Genomic DNA, 20892 nt, shown 5'->3' with positions numbered 1-20892 from the left:
TTGAATAGAAGGCGGAAGGGGAGATAAAATAAAAGGATTATTTTTTTTTTTTACAAAGAAATTGAGTTGGCAATGCCACGTATGTGCGTCGCTCACGGTCGCACATGAAGCATCGGGTATATAATTTTATTTTTATAAATTATTATTAAATATATTATTAAATCAAATGATTTATAAATTCAATTAGTTAAGTATTTATGAATAAAAAAATTATTAAAATATTATTAAATAAAAAGTCCTTATTGAAATAAAAAAAATAAACTAATTAAATAATTTTAAAAAATTGGCGAATAAGTGGTTCAACTTGCCCATTTGTCGTAAGCCTTATTGACTAGTATTGTGTGATTCTTATAAAAAAAAAATTATTAATTATCATGATAAATCAGGAAGTGTGCATGATGGACCGTCTAAAAACTCAATATCCTTAGATTACGCATCCCATTTTGAAAAAAAAAATCCTATAAATATGTCATAGCTAGAATTGAACCACGAATACTTAGGTGATAACCTACCATGACACCGTAGCCCCAGAGACAGATTTGACTTGTAACTAAAAAAATGATAATCCCAGTTAGCCTCACTGACTATTTCTCGAGTGACCAATCCGGTCCCATAGAAGTTTCCCACCAATCACCAGGGTAAATTGGGAAGCGCACGCGGCGGCCAGCCAAGAAGCCCAACATCCTTTGATTACACCCCCTCTCATTTGGAGGAAATTTTTTTACAAATACATCAGAGTTGGGGATCGAATCGCAGAAATTTTTTTATAAATACATCATAGTTGGGATTTAAATCGTGGATATCTGAATGATAACCTGAATATTTACTGTGACACCATGACCCATGGACGATTTGACTCGTAACTAGCTCGACTACGAGGTCGACTTATTGAATCAAATCAACAAATAATCATTCGTCCAATCGGATCAAGGAGTAACTTCTTTACATTTATTAGTCGTGGGTGCAAGATTATATATTTTATGGATATCTTCAAACAGCTAGTAGCTCGCTAGTATTTTAATGTACAATTAATTTATTTTAATTAATTTATTTATGAAACTGTCTGACTCACACTCACTCGAGTACGTTGAGGGCCTGCCACCTCAACGTAACCTCTTTACGTCAAGTGTGTAAGATTATATAGTTAGTTAGCCAGCTATTACTTTAATTAATGTACAATTAATTTATTTATGAAACTGTCTGACTCGAGTAACGTTTATTCTCTGCCGTTGATTAAATCCCTGCAAAAGTTCATTGGACCGGCCGGGAAACAAACAGACGGCCGGGGAGCCTCGTTCGCCGTGCTCCCCCGGTGCGCCTGCGTGTGCAGCATCTGTCCAACAAATTAAACCATGCATATGAAGCTTCGAACATCAAATGATTCGATTTTGTATATATATATATATATATATATATATATATATATAATATATTTACACAATCAATTAATACCCATTTAATTTCTTCTAAGTAAATTAAACGTCCGTCGGTCCATCAGTAGTTCTTCCTTAATACACATTAATTCTACGTGGTTAGCACATCAGGGAGAGTGGAATGGGCACCCAGAATCTTGCCGCCCACGTCGGGGAAGCTCTCGCATCCGGGCAAGGGACCGACCCTCCCGTCTGGCTCCACCACCAGCGGGTACTGCAGCAGGTGCCCCTTCATCCGCTTGATCTCCGGCGCGGCGTAAGAGTTCCAATTCTCCTGCGCAAGACTGTTGACGTGCCTGACGCACTCAAGGCTCTGCGGCTCCTGAAAGCAGTCACTCACCACGCCCATGTGTTCCGCCCAAAGAGACATTCTGTACCCGTAAACCTGTCCGCGAGGATGGCCATGCCTTGCGGCCCAACTGTAGTGTGGCTGATACGCACCCATTGCGATCTCAGTGTCCCTGGAGCCCTCCATGGACCTTTGGTTAATGTTTGCCGATCCAATGATCACGGCCTCATCGTCCACGATCATTCCTTTTGAATGAACATAAATCATGAATCTACGGAATTTCTGAGACAGACGCTGCACAGCCCAAGTTTCAAATTTAATAATTAATTTAATTTCCAATTATATTTATACGAGTGTTAGTTAATATACATATAAATATATATACCTGAGGAGCGTTTTCTTGACTAGTGTTACTTGATTGCGTTTGTTGGAGAAGGGGTTCGCACTTGCCGAGACAGTAGAAGTTTAAGTAGTCCTGAGGGTGCTTGGTTTCAGAGAGACCAGCTTCTTTGAGGGCATCTCCGATGACTTTGTACATCATCGATATTGTTTGCCCCTATATATATACAGATTTAGTCATCGATATGTATATAGGAAGAATTTGGAAGATATGATGGATCGACCTGCCAGAAGAGTATTTCTTGCACGGCGCCACTGGTGGGGATTCCCTCGGGCCACATTGGCACCACCACATAGACTGCAAATCGTTCTTTGGCCTTGATTTTGCTCACAATTTTCAGGGTCAGCTCCATGGGTATCAAATTGTCAGCACCTGCGTTTTTGTAGGATGGCCAAAAGTAGGAAGAGCCAATGAAGTATTGGTTCTCTATGTAGATGAAGTGCTGTGCTGCTCGAATTGCTTTGACGTACGCAGTGTGTATGCTTTTGTCTATCTTCAAGTTCTTCGCGCAGACAAGATTCTGCAATTACAAGAAAGACGTACGATTAATTAATGCCGAGGCCTCGGATCGTTTTATGAGACATTGCAGACTGACCATTGCCTCTGCTTGCTGCACCACTTTTGGGAAGCCTTTCACTGACCCGGAATCGATTGATCGGAAAATCTAGAAGCCGGTTGTAGCTGATTAAATACGCGCGTGCAGTTAGAACTAAAAGAAGGAGAAGGGGAAGTAGAAAACCTGGACGTGCCAATTCTCTGGATCATTTTCAGTGGAAGTTTGGCTACCGGACTGGTAGGCAGAAGGAGAAAGAATCCATGAAATCCTTTCGATCTTAATCAAGGCGTCATCATTCCAATGTGTCACTTTTCTCAACTTGAAATCTCTCCATTTCGTAGCTTTTCTCCACCTCTGTTCAAAATTCGTCAATATATCATGTGCCGCTGGGCCTTCGACTTTACAGTGTAAATCATGCCACGGCTGCCTCGGCCCTTGGTTATTATTGCCCTAAACAGGATTTTGTGTATGAAGATTCATATGCACGTCGAGGACAACAACCATGAATCTGGATATATCACTCACTTGAAATGTAGGGTTGTGGATATCTTTGTGGAAAACAGAATCAAGATCAGCGAAGAGCCTGTGCTCAGGAGTGTCGTAACGACCGTCGCATAGATCAAGTCCGCCGATGAAAGCTGTTACTTTCCGGTTGTTTCCATTGGCATGGGTGTCCATGATAACGCATTTCTGATGATGCGTGAACAGAGTTCCGACGACCTATCAAGAAAGTAACAAACAATTTATATATATATAGAGAGAAAAGATCTCCGGCAGCACACTCCGTGCGATTTGATGCGGTGCATATTAAAATTAGTGCTAGATTGATCCATTGATCGATCCAGCCAAATTAGTACCGGATCGATCCACTGATCGATCTAGCGGGGCTGAATCCGGTCACGATTGGATTCCGGCTAGATCGCGGCCAGAATCAGCAGCGCTGCGTCTGCTAGCGTCGCGGTCGATTCTGGCCCGCTTTGTCTTCTCGCGCTTGCTGGATCGATCAGTGATCCAGCGGGACTGAATCGATTAGTGGATCGATCCACCGCATCGATCCGTACGGATGTGTGTCACACGGTAATATTTCTCCTGTATATATATATATATATATATATATATATATATATTTTGCTTGGATAAATTAATTTAATTAGAATATGCCATACACACATGTTGCTTGAAAATGCTTAGCTTGTTGCTTGCATAGCGAGGGGCCAACACACAATGCACGCTTGAATGCTTAAAGAACTTGCGAGTTTCTTCATCGTGCGTGTGCATGACACCGTCCTGCAATGAATTAATCCACCCATGAACATTCGCACACTACATAGCTAGCTAGATATTAAACTTACTGTTTTCAGAAGAAACTTGTCGTGCGAAGTCTTGTCGTCCCAAATCAGCATCACCACGCGAACCCCTTCCTGTGTCTTGTACTTCAAAAGCTCCCCGAGAGTCAACTCCCCGCCGTTGGCCGGCACCGGCCTCGTTGGCTCCCTCACCAGCTTCACCCTGTGATAGACTGACCATCCGACTATGTAGATGAAGTGATGAGCTTCCACGATCGCATGGCATGTGTCCTCCCAGCACTTGCTGTGCTCGAAGAACTTGCCGTTGTCTAATTCAATCTCAGGAAGCATGTTGTCCGGAACATGAGCATCTTGGTAAAGGGTGATTTGGCCCCGTCTATGGAGAGGGAAGTATGCATTGGGCACGCCGGTATATTCTGGACCTGCACCGATCCCATCTCTGTACAAAGGGTTGCCGTCGATGCTCTTGAACTGCAGGCTCAGGTGAAGATCTGGATATGGCTTCGTGGCCACCCCGCTGTGATCGATCACAGGAAACCAGCCAGTAAGCGGCTCCCCTGACAGGATTCTCTCGACGGGGATCGTCGCCACGCCGATCATTTGGGCTCCGAACACATCGTTGTCCTTCACCTGGAACTCAATTTTGTCGGTGGGGTGCGCGACCGGCACGCAGAAGTGCTCTTCCCATTTCGGGTCTTCGCTGTTGGGAATCACTCTGGTCTGGGCTATCGTTGCTCCGGCGACGCAGACGGAGACGTAGGGGTCGCTGGTTATCATCTTGCTCATTCCTCTGTGGTTGCTCTCCGAGTGCCGGCGAGGCGCAGAGCAGGCTCCGTACATGGTGAAACATTTCCGCATCCTCTCCGACATGAGATCCATATTGGGAAGCGATCTGGCTTCCAAGATCCAGATGTCCAGGTCGCCATGCAAGAACTTGAATCTGCCGGCATCATATGACCTTTTCCCCATTCCTGTAACAAGAATGCAGAGGAGGCTAATTAAGCCACCGTCACCTGCATGTCCTCCTGCATCTCATCTTCTCTCTGGGTGTTGTCGATATGTATGCTGATGAAGAAATAAATTGCCTGAAGAATTGACACCGGAGATGATCAGTAGAGGAAGAAACAGAGGTTACTCTAAAGAAAAACTATATAAAAAATCAGTTTTAATCATGGGGAGGAGCTTGCTGTTGGTGGAGCGGTTATTTCGGTTACATGGGAAATACCTACCACTAGAATGAATGAATCCCATAACTCCAACAAAGAGAATGTAGTATTCAGTTAATTCTGTAAATAAATTAATCGAATTAATAAAAAAAAACTGATTTAATATTAACTAACCAAATTAAATTAAAATTTTATTAAAATCAAATTAACTGAATCAGTTATTTCAATTTTATTTAAAATAATAATAAAAAAAAATTATATAAAATTAATATCAAATTAATCGAATTCTCATCCTAATTTTAGATGTTAAAATTTTAATTTAAAAAATAAAGAACTTAAAATATTTTATAAAATGTAATTGATTCATAATAGAAGACTAAAAAACTAAGTTTATCTAAATTTAAAAAGAAATATAATTGTAATACTTGGAAAGAAATTTATAACACTATTTTTTGGAAATTAAGAGTGTCAATATTATTCAACTATCTAATCACTCTCGTGTAGAAAGTTTTAACCAAATCAGGCCACAATACCTTTAATTCCCTCTAAAACTCCAATATATATCACATAAAATAATTGGTTTTTCATATCTTAATTTTGTATAAATTAAATTGTTCATTGTAAATCGGCTCAACTGGTTAAAAAGTAACGGGAATACACTATTGTATCATTTTTAGCTAACAAAAATGATTACAACTGAGGAAAATGTTTGTAAAATATCAAATCCGAAGTATAGATAATTCAAAAGAAGCTTGTCACACAAAAGCAATAGGAAGTTTTGATCTGCAAAATACAACAGTACAGACTACAAACGGATACAAAGGGAAGGGAATTGCATCTGTCAAGCATAGGTGCGACAGATATGATGATAAAGCATGAGAAACAGTTATGTCGAAAAATTCCTTAATCATCGGCCATCTTCGTCTTTACTCGTCAGCCTGTCCAGAAAACAAGTATCAGAGAATTAACAGCAGATCCAAATGATGCACACAATCATTACACATTGTGGGGGAACCAAGCCAAATGGATAAAAGCTTTATGTGATAGATAGCAATAGAAAAGTTTCTTATTTGAGTGGTCATACAAGAAAACATGTTGCTTCATTGTGATGACCGAGGGCTTTTTATTTGAACTTCCTTGACTGATCTGAACATTCATAATATTAGATGTCTACATCAGAAAATCATGTTCTTATCTACAAGAGATCAAGTGTCAAAGAAGATAATCCACAAAGTGAAATTCAAGTAATATAAAGAACTGTGCCACCACGGGCAACCTAAATGGATCCATGCTCACAAGGTAAAAAGAAATGGATGTCTATCATCTATAAGGTCATAGCTTCAATCAAGAACAAAGAGAGTAGCATAGCCTAGGAAGTAAACTAAAGTTTACAAATAATAAGAAAAAATTAAAGTGCGACTGAAATAAGAAATGTACATTAATCCCAAATTTGATTTAACAGTTGTATTAAAACATAAAAATAAGAACTGCCAAGGTATAACTCTTACTGCCAATTTGAGAGATACTTTCTTGGCTACAAACTATCCCATATGAATCATGCCACACGTCAAATGAGGCTGGTCAGCTAATCTTGATCACAAACTCATAATAGATTCATTTCAAGATTGACTTGTCCAAAACCAGGTGGAATCAATAGTGATTTTGCTATAATTTGGGACCCATTCATACTTCAACAGTATGTTGGACTCAACAGTGTCAAAGAAAAATCTTAGTACGAAAAATAATGCAACAAAATAATTGCCCCTCCCCTACACCCTTAATCCAAAAAGGAAAAATGGATAGTGAGTCCGGCATCTGATGCCCCTAGTCTATATAAATCCAGTTCCCATTGTTTTTAACCGTATTGCATGATAGTATACCAAACTAACTACTAGGTTTCATATTAGCTTTCATAATGAATGAGGCTACAAGTTTGAGATCACAAAGTCTATAGCTCAATTTGCACCACATTACTATACTTCCAAAATCTGCAAGCAGAGAAACTTATCAACATAGTTATTGGAGCGAAAGGTAATATTGCTCACCCCCAACAGTCCGGTATCGCCGATCCCATGGCAAGATACAGATAGATAAATCACAAAGGGCATTTTACTCTAGCGAAGTGGCACTTTGCATAAGGTTTACACCAACTGGCAATCGACCCAAGACCTATTGGAACAAATACTCATACAAGTACCAACTGTACCAACCCATGGGGGCAGTATAGCTACGAACCAGTGTTAGGTATTTATCTAATTATGTTCAGTGAGTGCTCATACAAGTGATCCCATTACAGAATGCCTGTGAAACAAATTTTAACTCAATGATTGTGTGTGAATGAAATCATAGAGAAATTAATGGATTACACACCATAGAGACTACATCAAGATCAACTTTTGAGGCTGATCAAAGGAATAATCGGTTAATATTAGCTCTTAGAGTCAATTATGAGATGATTAAACTTTTGCATCATATTTCATTAATAAAAGGCAAAGTTTATAGTTATTATATTTACTTCAGATCTGTACTAGATAAATAAGTATAATAATGTAAGTAGTAGGTTCTAGTCTACAGTATATAAATTAATCGAATTGATAGTGAAAGACTGTAAATATATATATAAAACACTACTTTTAACTATTCTTATTCAAGCATTAATATACAAGGGCAATATTAATGTATTGAAACTAGCATGTAGGTCAATTGATTACTTAATCTTGCAAGTCATGGATATAAGATATCAAGTTGACACATGAGTATATGATAATGTTTCATGGATCTTTATATGAGTGTCATAAACATTCTCATAGTGACTATTGATATAAATAATCCTTAGACCTGAAGTTACTATGGTTCTCTAAATAAGGAGTTGTGTACTTTGATATCGGCAATCATCACTTATAACAAGATGGACTATAAAGTCGATCACTGGGTATACAATAAGTTATGCAGAGGGATGTGAGTGATGTAGATGGGATCTATCCCTTCCATATGAAGAAAGTGATATTTGTAAGTCCCTTGATTAAGTAGGACATAAGAAAACATGATCATGCTCCAATTAGTCAATATGAGATATTGAGCTTATTTGATTGAGTGTCTCTACTTAGAGATCAAGAAACACAAAGATTGATAAGAGAATGACACGGTCTATCATAGATCAATCTAGATATTAAGGATAGGAGGACCAAGTTATACAAGATAATAAACACAGAAATGTTAGGTCGAATCGCGACATTCTCGTCACTTAGGTAGCAATGATGCATTGTTAGATGTCACTCATTGCATATGTATTTAAAATAGTTTTAGAGACATTGCCAACGTTACAAGAACCTATTGGGTTACACACAGAGAACACATTGATTTGGAGATGAGTTTATTTTAGTTTGACTAAAATATGACGGATACTAAGATTATAGGGTTAGGTCTAATCTGAATTAGACTCATTGAGTTAGACTCAAATGAATTCAACCATTGGATTATTGGATTGAGTTTAATCCGAATTAGACTCATTGAATTAGATTCAACCACTAAAGAGAACTAATGTCAATTAATAGAGATTAATGTGGCATTAATGAAAAGGAGACCAAAAGGAAAAAAGCTTTTGTTTTTATTGAATGAGTACAAAAGCTATTTTGCAATGCATTTTAGGAGGTATGTTTTTCTAGTCTTCCTCTTCTTCTCTTGGCCGAACCATCCAAGTTGCTGGCACAACAACGATGGTTCTTCTCCGAAACTGAGTTCGTGAGATGAACGTAGAATGTGTTCGTGTGGATACCGAAGAGACGCGACTATCCTGATCGTGCTGGGATCTGCCGAATCAAAGTTGCTGCCGGGATTGTATCGTTCACGTAACAAACGTAGTCATTCTATCAAACTTTGTATACTGTATTCTATCAAACTTTTTCGCTCCGTATATTTATTGTTTTTCGCAAATGATCCTGTATGAGAGCCGCTTGTGAATGTGTATACATCATTTTAATTCTGTTTTATATGTAATATAGATGACGAACATGTGTTTATTATAATTTGCATAATTGTATGGGTGTTTTTATCGGGCATGAAACAGTTTGTATTGATCAAACTAAAAGATTGCAGCATCTTCATACATAATATGAACGTGTGCTATAGTCCAATTTCATTCGACAAATCTTTCATGACCTACAATTTTCATAATGGTGGGTGTGGTTGCATCAATCTATTGAGAACAGATTGTGAAATAACTAACGAACTATTATGAACAGATTGTACAATATTTGTCGAAAGTATGTATCAATCTGTTATGAGGGAGGTCTCAAGTTATTCTTCATGAACTGTGGGTAGCAACTCATTTAATGAGTTAATAAAAATAATTTTGCTTCGGGGGTGCTGCCCCCTTGACCCCCGCTAGCGGGACCGTTGTAAGGTTGCGACTCATAAATCGTTGTTGAGAATCATAATAAAAGTATGTTATATGTTATAGTGCATGGTAAAAATTTATTACAAATGATGTATGTCATGGTGCATAGTTATGGCCTCTTACCCAATGTGATTGGATTATATGTATGTGTGCATGTTGTAATTCATAATACGGCCTGCGAGTTGTGTCTTTCACCTTTATACTTCCAATTGTAAAAAAATTGGACAAACCTTGAATGTAACTGGCGGTTTCTTTAAATTTGTAATGTACAATTAATAGTACTAGTCTATTGGACGACAATGGAAAGGAAGGCCAACAACACACGACAACTAAGGAAGCACTTGGAGAAGACGTAATTCCCTAGGTTGACCTTTCGATTTTCTCATTGGCTTGAGAAGATCGTTGTAGACCGGCCATAACCATGTCACGTTTATAATTATGCATATATGTTGACGTGTGTCGCTTGTATGTGATGTATGTTTAATTAGTAGTTTTATCATAATTAGGTCAATTTAACATGTCTATCAAAGTTTGATACTTACTACTGTCTTGATCAATTGTAGACATGTTTGTCAAAGTAAAGTGACTAAATTTATCTTGATAGAGTGCGACAGGACAATTGTGATATCTGACTATTGAACTTTGGGTGCGACTTAACTTTGAGAACTTAGAAGCATATCTCATACGTTGGACAAACGAACAAATAGTCTTGTTCACCTAACTGTCCAAGAGTTGCATATGTTGTAATTGGTAAACATTGCTTATCTAAATTATACTACTCTTGAGCGATTAGCCAAAACTAACTCAAGATGAAGTATAATATAGATCTTGTCTCATTTTGAATGTCATTGGTTTTGGAGCTAGTAGTGTGGGTAAACTCTGATTGCCCACATCCATGACTTGCTCTTATCAAGTTTTACAGTTCAGTGGGAGAATCATTTAATTAAAGGACTAATTAAATGATTTAAATATGGTACTTATTTCTGTATTTTTTATTGTAGATCACTATGTCGTCAAATACGTCTAATACTATCTCTCTGCGATCTATCCTTAATAAGGACAAGCTCAATAGAGTAAATTTCCTAGATTGGTACAAAAACTTAAGAATTGTTCTCAAACAAGAAAGAAAACTGTACGTCCTAGAGCAATCTATTCCTGAACCATCCGCCATTACTGTCACTCGTGCTGTTAATAATGTTTATAAGAAACATAAAGATGATGCATTGGATGTGTATTGCCTTATGCTTGCCACCATAAACTCTGAGCTTTAGAAGCAACATGAGAACATGGATGCTTATGATATGGTTGAACATCTTAGACAACTATATCAGGGGCAGACAAAGCATGAGAGATTTAAGATATCTAAGGCTTTACTTCAATGCAAGATGCAAGAAGTCCCGTAAGAACTCATGTACTTAAAATGATTGAGTACATTGAGTATCTTGAAAGATTGAGATTTCCATTAGGCCAAGAATTGGCTACTAACCTTGTTCTACAATCATTGTCAGAAGGTTATAGTCAATTTGTTATGAACTATAACATGAATGAAATTGACAAGTGGTTGCCTGAGATGTTAAGCATGTTGAGAACTGCTAAACTCAATCTTAAGAAAATTAAACCTAGTATTATATTGACGGTGCAAAAGGGCAAAAGCAAATGACAATCCAAAGGTAAGGATAAAACTCAAGCCAAAGGCAAACCCAAATCCTATGCATTGAAACCTAAAGGAAGGGTGCCTAAGGAAGGAACTTGCTTCCACTATGGTGAAACCGAATATTGGAAGAGGAACTGCAAATTATATCCGGAGGAAGTTAAAAAAAAAGACAAGTGAGACTTCTACCTCAGATATATATGTTATAGAAGTCAATCTATCTATTTCTTCTTTATGAGTATTAGATACCGCCTGTATCTCACATTTGTAATAATATATAGGGCCTAAGAAAGAATAGATCGTTGACAAAGGCGAAGTGAACCTATGCGTAGGCAATAGCACAATAGTTGCTGCTATAGCTGTAAGAACATATTTCTTATTTTTGGCTTATTTTGGAACTTGAAGAGTGTTATTATGTGTATACTTTAACTAAAAATATTATCTCTATTTCTTATTTGAACAAAAAAAAATTTTCATTTATAATAAAGGACAAATATTGTTCTGTTTATTTAAATGACATGTTCTATTGTAGTACACATCTTATGAATGGACTCTATATTCTAGACTTTGAAAACCGAATTTATAACATAAATATCAAACGGTTCAAACTTAATGATTTAAACTAAACATATATGTGGCATTGATGCTTTGGTCACATAAATGAGAATTACATATCACAACTCCAAAAGGATGAACTTTTGGACTCATTTTATTTTGGATCATATGAGGTATGTGAATCTTGTCTTCAAGACAAGATGGCAAAAACTCCTTTTAGTGGACACCGCAAAAAAACTAATGATTTATTAGAACTCATACATACTAATATTTGTGGTCTTTTTAGTATAGCAGCTAGAGGAGATTATCAGTATTTCATTACTTTTATTGATGATGTCAGTAAATACGGCTATGTGTATTTAATGAAACACAAGTCAGAATCTTTTAAAAAGTTCAAAGAATTCAAGAATGAAGTACAAAACTAACTTCGTAAGTGTATTAAGATATTTTGATCAGATCGAGGTGGGGAATACCTTAGCCAAGATTTTCATGACCATCTCGTTAAGTTTGGGATCATATCTCAACTCACTCCACCTAGAACACCATAATGAAGATGTATCAGAGAGGGGAAATAGTACTTTATTATATATGGTACAATCAATGATGAGTCAAACAGATCTTCCTACTTCTTTCTGAGGACATGTCTAGAGATAGCTGCTTTCACACTTAACTGCATTCCGTCTAAAGCCGTCATAAAGACACCATATACGAAATGGAAATTTCAGAGAAAGTAGGACCCAAATTAGATAAGTGTTATTTTATAGGATATCCCAAGGAAACGAAGGGATATTACTTTTATAATCCCACATAAGGCAAAGTGTTTGTCGCCAGAAATTGTGTTTCTCTTGAAAGATAATTTATTTCTAGAAGAGCTAATGGGAGTAAGGTCGATCTTAAAGAAATTCAAGATTCACAAATTAACACTGAGACTTTGATAGAAATTGAACAGGCACCACAAAATGTTGTGGATCATGAATCTGTTATACTATAAGAAGTTCTGGAACAACAACCGGTTCGAGTAGAACAAGCTCTACGCATCTAATAGGACACGTCATCAACCTGAGAGATATTCTTTTCTCTTATCTGACCATGATAATATAATGCTTGTTGATCTCAATAAGTCTACATCCTATAAAAAAAACTGTAATGAGCCTAGATTCTAAGAAATGGCTAGAGGTCATAAGGTCTAAAACGGAATCCATATACATTAACCAAGTATAGACTTTGGTTGACCCACCTAAAAAGCTCAAACCCATTGGGTATAAATGGGTCTTCAAGAGGAAGACTGACATAGATAATCATATGCATACCTATAAAAGGTGATTGGTAGCTAAAGGATTCAAGCAGATTCATACTATAGACTATAATGAAATTTTTTCACCCGTTGCAATGCTTAAGTCTATTCGGATTATGTTTGTTATTGCAGCTTACCATGATCAGTGTTGTAAAAGGCGATAGACGGTGGCGAGGCAGTCAGTGACTGCCTGCTGCCTCAGCCGCCTAGGCAGTTGAATTTTTTTTAGGGTTCCTACAATAAAAAAGATAATCGAACAAGATAATCAATAAAAATTCATCACCATATTAATAATAAAAAAGTAATATCAGTATTTATACCAAAAGTCTAAGTTAAAAAAATTTAAAGTTTCAATTCAACATGATAATAAGTTAAGGACTAAACCAACCATAACTAATTCTTCTAAATCATTTACATATGCACCATCAACTACATCCATAATTTTCTCATCATCGGACTCAAAATCAAGATCTTCTTCATTCTCCTCCTTTGATGTATCTAGATCCTCATCAAGTTCTCTAATGGGGATGTTCCTTACGCTCCTCCTTAGTTGTAGCATTTCATCCGCTCCTGAAGCCGCCATCACCATTCTCCAAGTAAGTCCTAAACCCAGCTCAACCTCATCTTCATCACCATGATCAACAAGCCAACCTTGAGCTTCACTAGCTTGAGAGAATAAAAAAAGCAAATCTCCACCCATTTTTCTTTTACTTTTTTTTTTCATAAGATTGCCGTTTAATTTGACATATACAAGATCATTCAATCTTGATGTCTCAAGCCTATTCCACTTCTTAATATATATCTAAACAATTAAAAAATTATTAAAAATAATCAAAATAATAAATAATATAATTTATGAATTACTACTTACCCCTTCAAATTAGCTCAAATTTCTTTCACACCCTGATGAACTACTTATTAAAGAGAGAAATCATATTGTCATTTTTTTGTAAGTTTGGAGTGTCACCATCATAATTGGACCACCATCCAACTTAAAAAATTAAAGAAGAAAAAGATAAATAATAAATCTAAAAATAAGTAAAAGAAACATATGAATATAAATAAAGAAAAGAGATATGCCTGGATCAAAGTCATAGTACACATCTACCTTCTCATATACCGTGATCACCATTTTTTTCCCAAAGTTTTCAGATTTACTCTTATACTTCAACAATTCATCATTAAAAATGGTATATTGTATATCCTAAGTGGGAAAAACTCTCTTAACACAATTTAAGAACTCATTCATAACATTGATGTCATTTTGTATGCTTGGATCTTTGAAATAAAAAATTGGATTCAACAAGCGGCATAATGCAAAGAACTATCAAGTCTACCTTTAAACTTCTCATCAATAATCTTCAAAATAGGGATGACATTTTCTTCTTTTTTAAAAGTCTTTCTATTCTCTTCCTTTGCTTGTTAAAGTGCACCCAATAAAAAGGTCATTGAGGACTTTTTGTCACCGTCAACAACAGGGCATAAAACTTTCACTAAAAGGGTGAAAATATTCAACGCCAAAGAAACACCATTCCAAAAAGAGATACTTGTTACCATCGCCTCCGCCGCTTATCCCTTCACACTACTCCTTAATTTTGTGTTGCTCCACTCCTCAGATGTAAACATAGATCTTTCTTGTCTTGAGACTTTCCAATGTCAAAAAGAAATAGCAAATCTAGTCACCCTAGGTCTCACAATATCCCTCTTCTTGGCATATTTCCTTATAATAGCCAAAGTTCTATGATGTGCATAGATGAATATTGTTAGAGCCTTTGCTTTTTCAAGTATTCTACTAAACTTGAGTAACTTTCCAATTACTTCAAGCATAAGGTTTGATTGTATGAGTCGCACAAGAGGTCCGAAAAAAATTTGAGGTTGTGTAACATTCAACAACCCTGTGGCTATCATATTGTTTGTTGCATTGTCTGTCACTACTTGAACCACATGTTGAGGGTCAATTTCATTGATATATTTTTCCACAAACTCAAAGATGTAAGCCCCGGTATGTGCCTCCATGGATGCTTCAATAGAACCAAAGAATGAAGTACCTAGTTTATAATTAACACATAAATTCATAATGCTTCTCCTCTTGCGATCTGTCCATGCATCGGTCATAATTGAACATTCATTTCTCATCCACTCTTCTTCATGATTTTTAAGAGATAATTTGGTTCTCTCAACTTCTTGTTTCAAAAGTGGCTCTCTTAGAAGATATTGACTTGAAGGTTTGTAGCTCGAACCGAATTGACCAACCACCTGTACAAATTGTCTAAAGCCTTGATTGTCAATTGCATGAAAAGGAATCCCCGCCTCATAAATTCATCTTGCAAGGTACTCATGCACATCATTTGTAAACTTTAACTTTAATGCATCATTTATGTTTTGTTGTCTTGTCTTTGTTGGATCTATTGCAAATGTCCACTTATCAATAGGCCCGAGGTGCTTTGACATTTTTTAGAAGAATCTCCCTCCACTGGATAATCTTCATCCTCTACATCAACACCTATATTTACTATCAACACCTATATTTACTTCCACCCTCTCTTCTTTTAGTTCTTTCACCCTTTCTCGCTTCTTATTCTTGTTATTCTCAAGATAAGCTCTTACTCTTTTTTTTGTCTTCATCAGATGCTTTAGGGCATGCTTCAACTTATCCTACAATACCCGTAATATGATGCTTCATTCGATAAACTCGTCCCTTGATAAGCCTCTTACATAATTTGCATGTGATCCAATCTCTTTTTTCTTTGCAATATTGTACCCATAATCCCAAACAATATCATTAGATTTCCACTTCAATTCCACCTCCGACCGGTTCCCATTTTCCACCATTAATTTTCAATAATAAAAAAAATTAAAAATTAAAAGTTAGCATAACAATTTAATTTAAATATTAGAAAATTAAATATATAATAAACTAATAGCTACGTATATGTGATCACTGCATTTGAATTTTTTTTTTGATTATTTTTTTTAACTTACAGGTATGCCATTTAGAATTTTTTCTTTAGGATTTAGAGGTTAGATTATGATATTAAGTGCAAAAAAAAAAAATTAAACTGAAAAATTATTTTAGGTGGGGCGGGGTATGCGGTGTAAGTGGTTTTAATTAGGTCTATTTAAATTATCTCAATCATAGCAAGGAATTAATTATAATTATTAATATAAAGTATTTGATTAAATCCTAAGTTTAAAAACAGCACAACACAAACAAACAAAAAAACCCTAATCAGATTCTGCTCCGTGAGAGCACACGCGACGGACGCTCGCCGGACGATCCATCGCACGTGCACGAAAGCCTCGCCCGACCCCGATGATGCGTCCAGGCCTGTCGTCGAGCGGAGCAATGCGTCCGTGCCCTCGCGTCGGGTCCTGCGAGGCGTTCTTACACGAGCCTCCGAAGGAAACTTTGAAATCTAGGTTTTTGAAAACCTTACCAAATGAGCGGTGGTGGGCGGCAGTGGCGTGCTAAGGGCGACGGACGTCAACGGGTGCAAAGCGGCTGCAGGCAGAAGGAGGTGAATGCGGAAGGCAATGAAGGTTTTTTTTTAACATACTTGTTTTACCCTGCCTTTTAAGGCTGCCTCCGACAAAAGCGGGGTGGATGACCTCCACCTCCCGCCTACAACACTATTTAGAACACGGACCGTGGTTATGAGATCTGGCAGATGGAAGTCAAAACTGTATTTCTAAATAGAAATCTACTCGAGGATGTGTACATGACACAACCTAAGGATTTTGTAAATCCAAAGGATGCTGGAAAGGTATGTAAGTTGCAAAGTGGGGCGGATGGAAGTCAAAACTGCATTTCTAAATAGAAATCTACTCGAGGATGTGTACATGACACAACCTAAGGAGTTTGTAGATCCAAAGGATGCTGGAAAAGTATGTAACTTACAAAGGTCCATTTATAGTTTAAAGCAAGCTTTTAGAAGTTGGAATCTTTAATTCGATGATACAATCAAAACGTTTGGTTTTATTAAGAATGAAGATGAACCTTATGTCTACAAAGGGGTTAATGGAAGCAAAGTCATTTTTCTCATCTTGCATGTAGATGACATACTTCTCATTGGAAATGATATCCCGATATTGCAATCTGTGAAAACTTGGCTTGGGAATTATTTCTCAATGAAAGACTTAGGTGAAACAGCCTATATTTTAGGCAAGATCTATAAAGATAGATCTAACAAATTGCTTGGCCTAAGTTAGAGTACATATATTGACAAGGTACTTAATCGTTTTGCCATGCAAAATTCCAAAAAAGGATTCCTGCTGATGTCACATGGTATGAGCCTTTCGAAGGCTCAATGCCCCTCTTCTAGGGAAAAATGGGATCACATGAAACAGATTCCTTGTGTATCTGCTATAGGGTCTATCATGTATGTCATGCTATGTACTCGCCCTGATGTCTTGTATGCGTTAAGCATAACGAGCAGATATTAGTCAGATCTAGGTGAAAGTTACTAGACAGTAGTCAAGAATATTCTTAAGTACTTAAGAAGAACAAAAGATTATTTCTTGATATTTGGAGGTAATAAGGAGCTCGCTGTAAAGGGTTAAAGCGATGCAAGCTTCCAAACTGACAAGGATGGTTCCAGATCGCAATCAAGGTATGTATTTTGCTTAAATGGTAGTGATGTGAGCTGGAAGAGTTCAAAACAAGGCACAATTGTTGATTCTACAGAGGCCGAGTACATTACTGCTTCGAGTACAGCAAAAGAGGCTATTTGGATCAGAAAATTTATTACAGAGCTTGGTGTAGTTCCTAGCATACCGAGCCCAATAAACCTCTATTATGATAACAATGGAGCTATTGCACAGGCTAAGGAATCTCGCTCTCATCAGTGATTACACATACTACGGTGGTTTCATCTCATTCAAGAAATCATCGATAGAAGAGATATGAGGATATGCAGAGTACCAACCGATGCCAATATTACGGATCCTTTGACCAAGGGTTTGGCACAGAGAAAGCATGATGGTCACACTAGGTTACTGGGTATTAGATATTTCAACGATTAGCACTAGTGCTAGTGAGAGATTATTAGTATTAACCCTTAAAGTCAATTATGAGATGATTGACAAGGGAACTTTTGTATCCTATTTCATTAACTTCAGATTTATGCTAGATGAATAAGTATAATAATGCCTTAGGGTAATAGGTTCTAGTCTACAACATATCAATTGGTTGAATTGATAGTGGTTGTAGATATAGAATACTACTCTTAATTATTCTTAATCAAGCATTAATATACAAGAATAATATTAATACGTTGAGACTAGCATATAGGTCAATTGATGACTTAATCTCCCAAGTCATGGATATAAGTATATATTAGAGAATATGTACTGAATTGACCTACCATGAGAATATTTCAAGGATCATTATATGAGTGTCACAAACATCCTTATAGTAACTATTGATATGAATAGTCCTTAGACTTGAAGTCACTACATAAGAAATTGTGTACTTTGGTATCAGCAAATGTCACATGTAACAAGGTGGACTATAAAGTCGATCATTGGGTATGCAATAAATTATGCGGAGGGATGTAAGTGATGTAGATGAGATCTATCCTTCCATATATGACAGAAGTGATATCTGTGGACCTCTTGATTAAATAGGACACAAGAATGCATGGTCATGCTCAAGTTAGTCAATATGAGATATTGAGCTTATTTGATTGCCTCTACTTAGAGATCAAGAACACAAAGATTGATAAGAGAATAACACAGTCTATGCCTCATGGATCAATCTATATATCAAAGATAGGATGACCAAGTTATACAACATAATAGACACAAAAAGATTAGGTCGGATCTCGACATTCTAGTCACTTGGTTAGCAATGATGCATTGCTAGATGTCACTCATTGCATATGTATCTAAAAGGGTTTTAGAGACATTGCCAACGTTACGAGAACCTATTGAATCACACACAAAGAACATGTTGATTTAGAGATGGGTTTATTTTAGTTTGACTAAAATATGATGGACCCGAAGAATATAGAGTTAGATCTAATCCGAATTAGACTCATTGAGTTAGACTCAAATGAATCCAACCACGGGATTATTGGATTGAGTCTAATCCGAATTAGACTCATTGGATTAAACTCAACCACTAAAGAGGATTAATGCCCATTAATAGAAATTAATGTGGCATTAATGAAAAGGAGACCACAAAGGCAAAAACTTTTTGTATTCATTGGATGAATACAAAAGCTATTTTGCAATGCATTTTGGGAGGTATGTTTTTCTAGTCTTCCTCTTCTTCTTCTCTTGGTCGAACCATCGAAGTTGTTAGCACAACGAAGGTGGTTCTTGTTCGAAACTAAGTTCGTACGACGAACGTGGAACGTGTTCGTGTGGATACCGAAGAGGCGTGGCTATCCTGATCATGCTAAGATCTGCCGAATCAAAGTTGCTACCGGGATTGTACCGTTCACACAACAAAGGTAGTCATTCTATCAAGCTTTGTATATTGTATTCGCATAGATCTCTAGAGAGAGCGGTTTTTCCGCTGCATATATTTATTGTTTTTCACAAAAAATCCCTACATAATCAATATAACTTGCTGCATTTTTCTACTTCTACTGAGATAACTGATGCGTCTTCGAATCAGTTATTTGAAGTTGAATAATCTTTGATTCGGGTAAATGTAGCACGTGATGTATTCTAGAATCATGAAAAAAAAAGTAGAAACCATTATGCACAAGCCCAAATGGGAAGAAAATGGAGAACTTTGTTAGTCTATGACAGTTATCCTAGGAAATTATAAGAAATCCTCACATTAAATGGATCGTAACAATTTTCATACAAAGGTTTAAGTGCAGTAAATAAAACAAAAGCAAGGAGCATATACAACAAAAGCAAAAAATGCTAATTGACTTTATTCAGCTACTGACCAGAAAGCAACATCCTTATTTCATACTGGATGAAGGAAAACTAAGAAAAGAGATCATAGTTCCACGAGAGATGTGTAAACAGAAAGGGACAAAAAGTTAAAAGATCATCATATAGAAGGCAGAAATAGCTGAAACCTTATAGGATGACCATTTTGGCAAATAACCATCAAGAATGTAAGAGCATTCAGTATATGCCGATCCAACTCCAGCACCAGCCCCAAAAGCAACAGATGCCCACCTTGTAGTTCGACTCCCTTATGCAATAAAGCAGCATGATGAATAAAAATGAAAATTTCACCACTAAATAATCAAAATGAAAATACACACTTCATCTAATCTCCCAGTCGACATTATATTACAGAATGTAGTATATATAAGTCATCGAGCATAAGAGTACCAAGTCTGATAAGCAGGAAACATAAGCCCTAACGATAAGCATTCACCAGCATAAGAATTAATTTCATGCTGACGAGATTAACGCAAAACCATTTTTTTATTGATTAACTTTTTAAAATTAATCATTTACATTCATAACCCGTGCGCAAAGCTATTCCGAGTTAGATATCTGAAGATACCGAAGTCGATTAAATCAATAGACTTCAGCCGACTGTATGATCTGCAAAATAAAATTCAAAAAAAGGAATAAGGCTCACTGAAGAAGAGGACAGCAGCGGAGGCACCGGCGAGGGAGGAGTAAAGGAAGCGGCGGATTGATAGGTCTAGGCAGGCGTCCAATTTGGGATCCAAATTGTAGTCAGAAAGAGACGGCGTAGCCTTCTTCACGCCGCCATCGGTGGCCGCTTCCGCCATGACTACAAGACTAGAACGAGAAAAAGGGTTTCGAGATAGGGAGAGACAGAGAACAATGCGGGTTGTCACGGTGTAAATCCGAATGCGAATAAAAATTATCGGGTCTGGAATATAAAACCCGCGTCATGTT

General features: G+C 36.9%; 2 protein-coding genes across 3 annotated transcripts; both read right to left on the bottom strand.

The window, feature by feature from the left end:
- Nucleotides 1-1511: 1511 nt before the first annotated feature.
- LOC121989974 (phospholipase D delta-like) lies at nucleotides 1512-5286 on the bottom strand. Its single transcript, XM_042544264.1, has 8 exons — nucleotides 4031-5286; nucleotides 3849-3965; nucleotides 3204-3398; nucleotides 2862-3128; nucleotides 2718-2786; nucleotides 2346-2642; nucleotides 2108-2278; nucleotides 1512-2016 (listed from the first exon to the last, which is right to left on the bottom strand). Exons 1-8 carry the CDS (start codon nucleotides 4952-4954, stop codon nucleotides 1525-1527), a joined length of 2532 nt encoding a protein of 843 aa, XP_042400198.1. The 5' UTR covers nucleotides 4955-5286; the 3' UTR covers nucleotides 1512-1524.
- A 573-nt stretch (nucleotides 5287-5859) lies between these two features.
- LOC121992197 lies at nucleotides 5860-20833 on the bottom strand. 2 transcript variants are annotated; one of them, XM_042546399.1, is made up of 4 exons: nucleotides 20606-20833; nucleotides 20088-20206; nucleotides 6236-6297; nucleotides 5860-6089 (listed from the first exon to the last, which is right to left on the bottom strand). In XM_042546399.1, exons 1-4 carry the CDS (start codon nucleotides 20760-20762, stop codon nucleotides 6059-6061), a joined length of 369 nt encoding a protein of 122 aa, XP_042402333.1. In that variant the 5' UTR covers nucleotides 20763-20833; the 3' UTR covers nucleotides 5860-6058. The 2 variants fall into 2 exon arrangements, with proteins under 2 accessions (XP_042402333.1, XP_042402334.1); XM_042546400.1 differs by lacking the exon at nucleotides 6236-6297.
- Between the last annotated feature and the right edge of the window lie 59 nt (nucleotides 20834-20892).

Source organism: Zingiber officinale, chromosome 6B, assembly GCF_018446385.1.
Source record: "Zingiber officinale cultivar Zhangliang chromosome 6B, Zo_v1.1, whole genome shotgun sequence".
NCBI lineage: Eukaryota > Viridiplantae > Streptophyta > Magnoliopsida > Zingiberales > Zingiberaceae > Zingiber > Zingiber officinale.
Note: the sequence above shows the minus strand (reverse complement) of the source record. Positions and strands in the feature narration are given on the sequence as shown.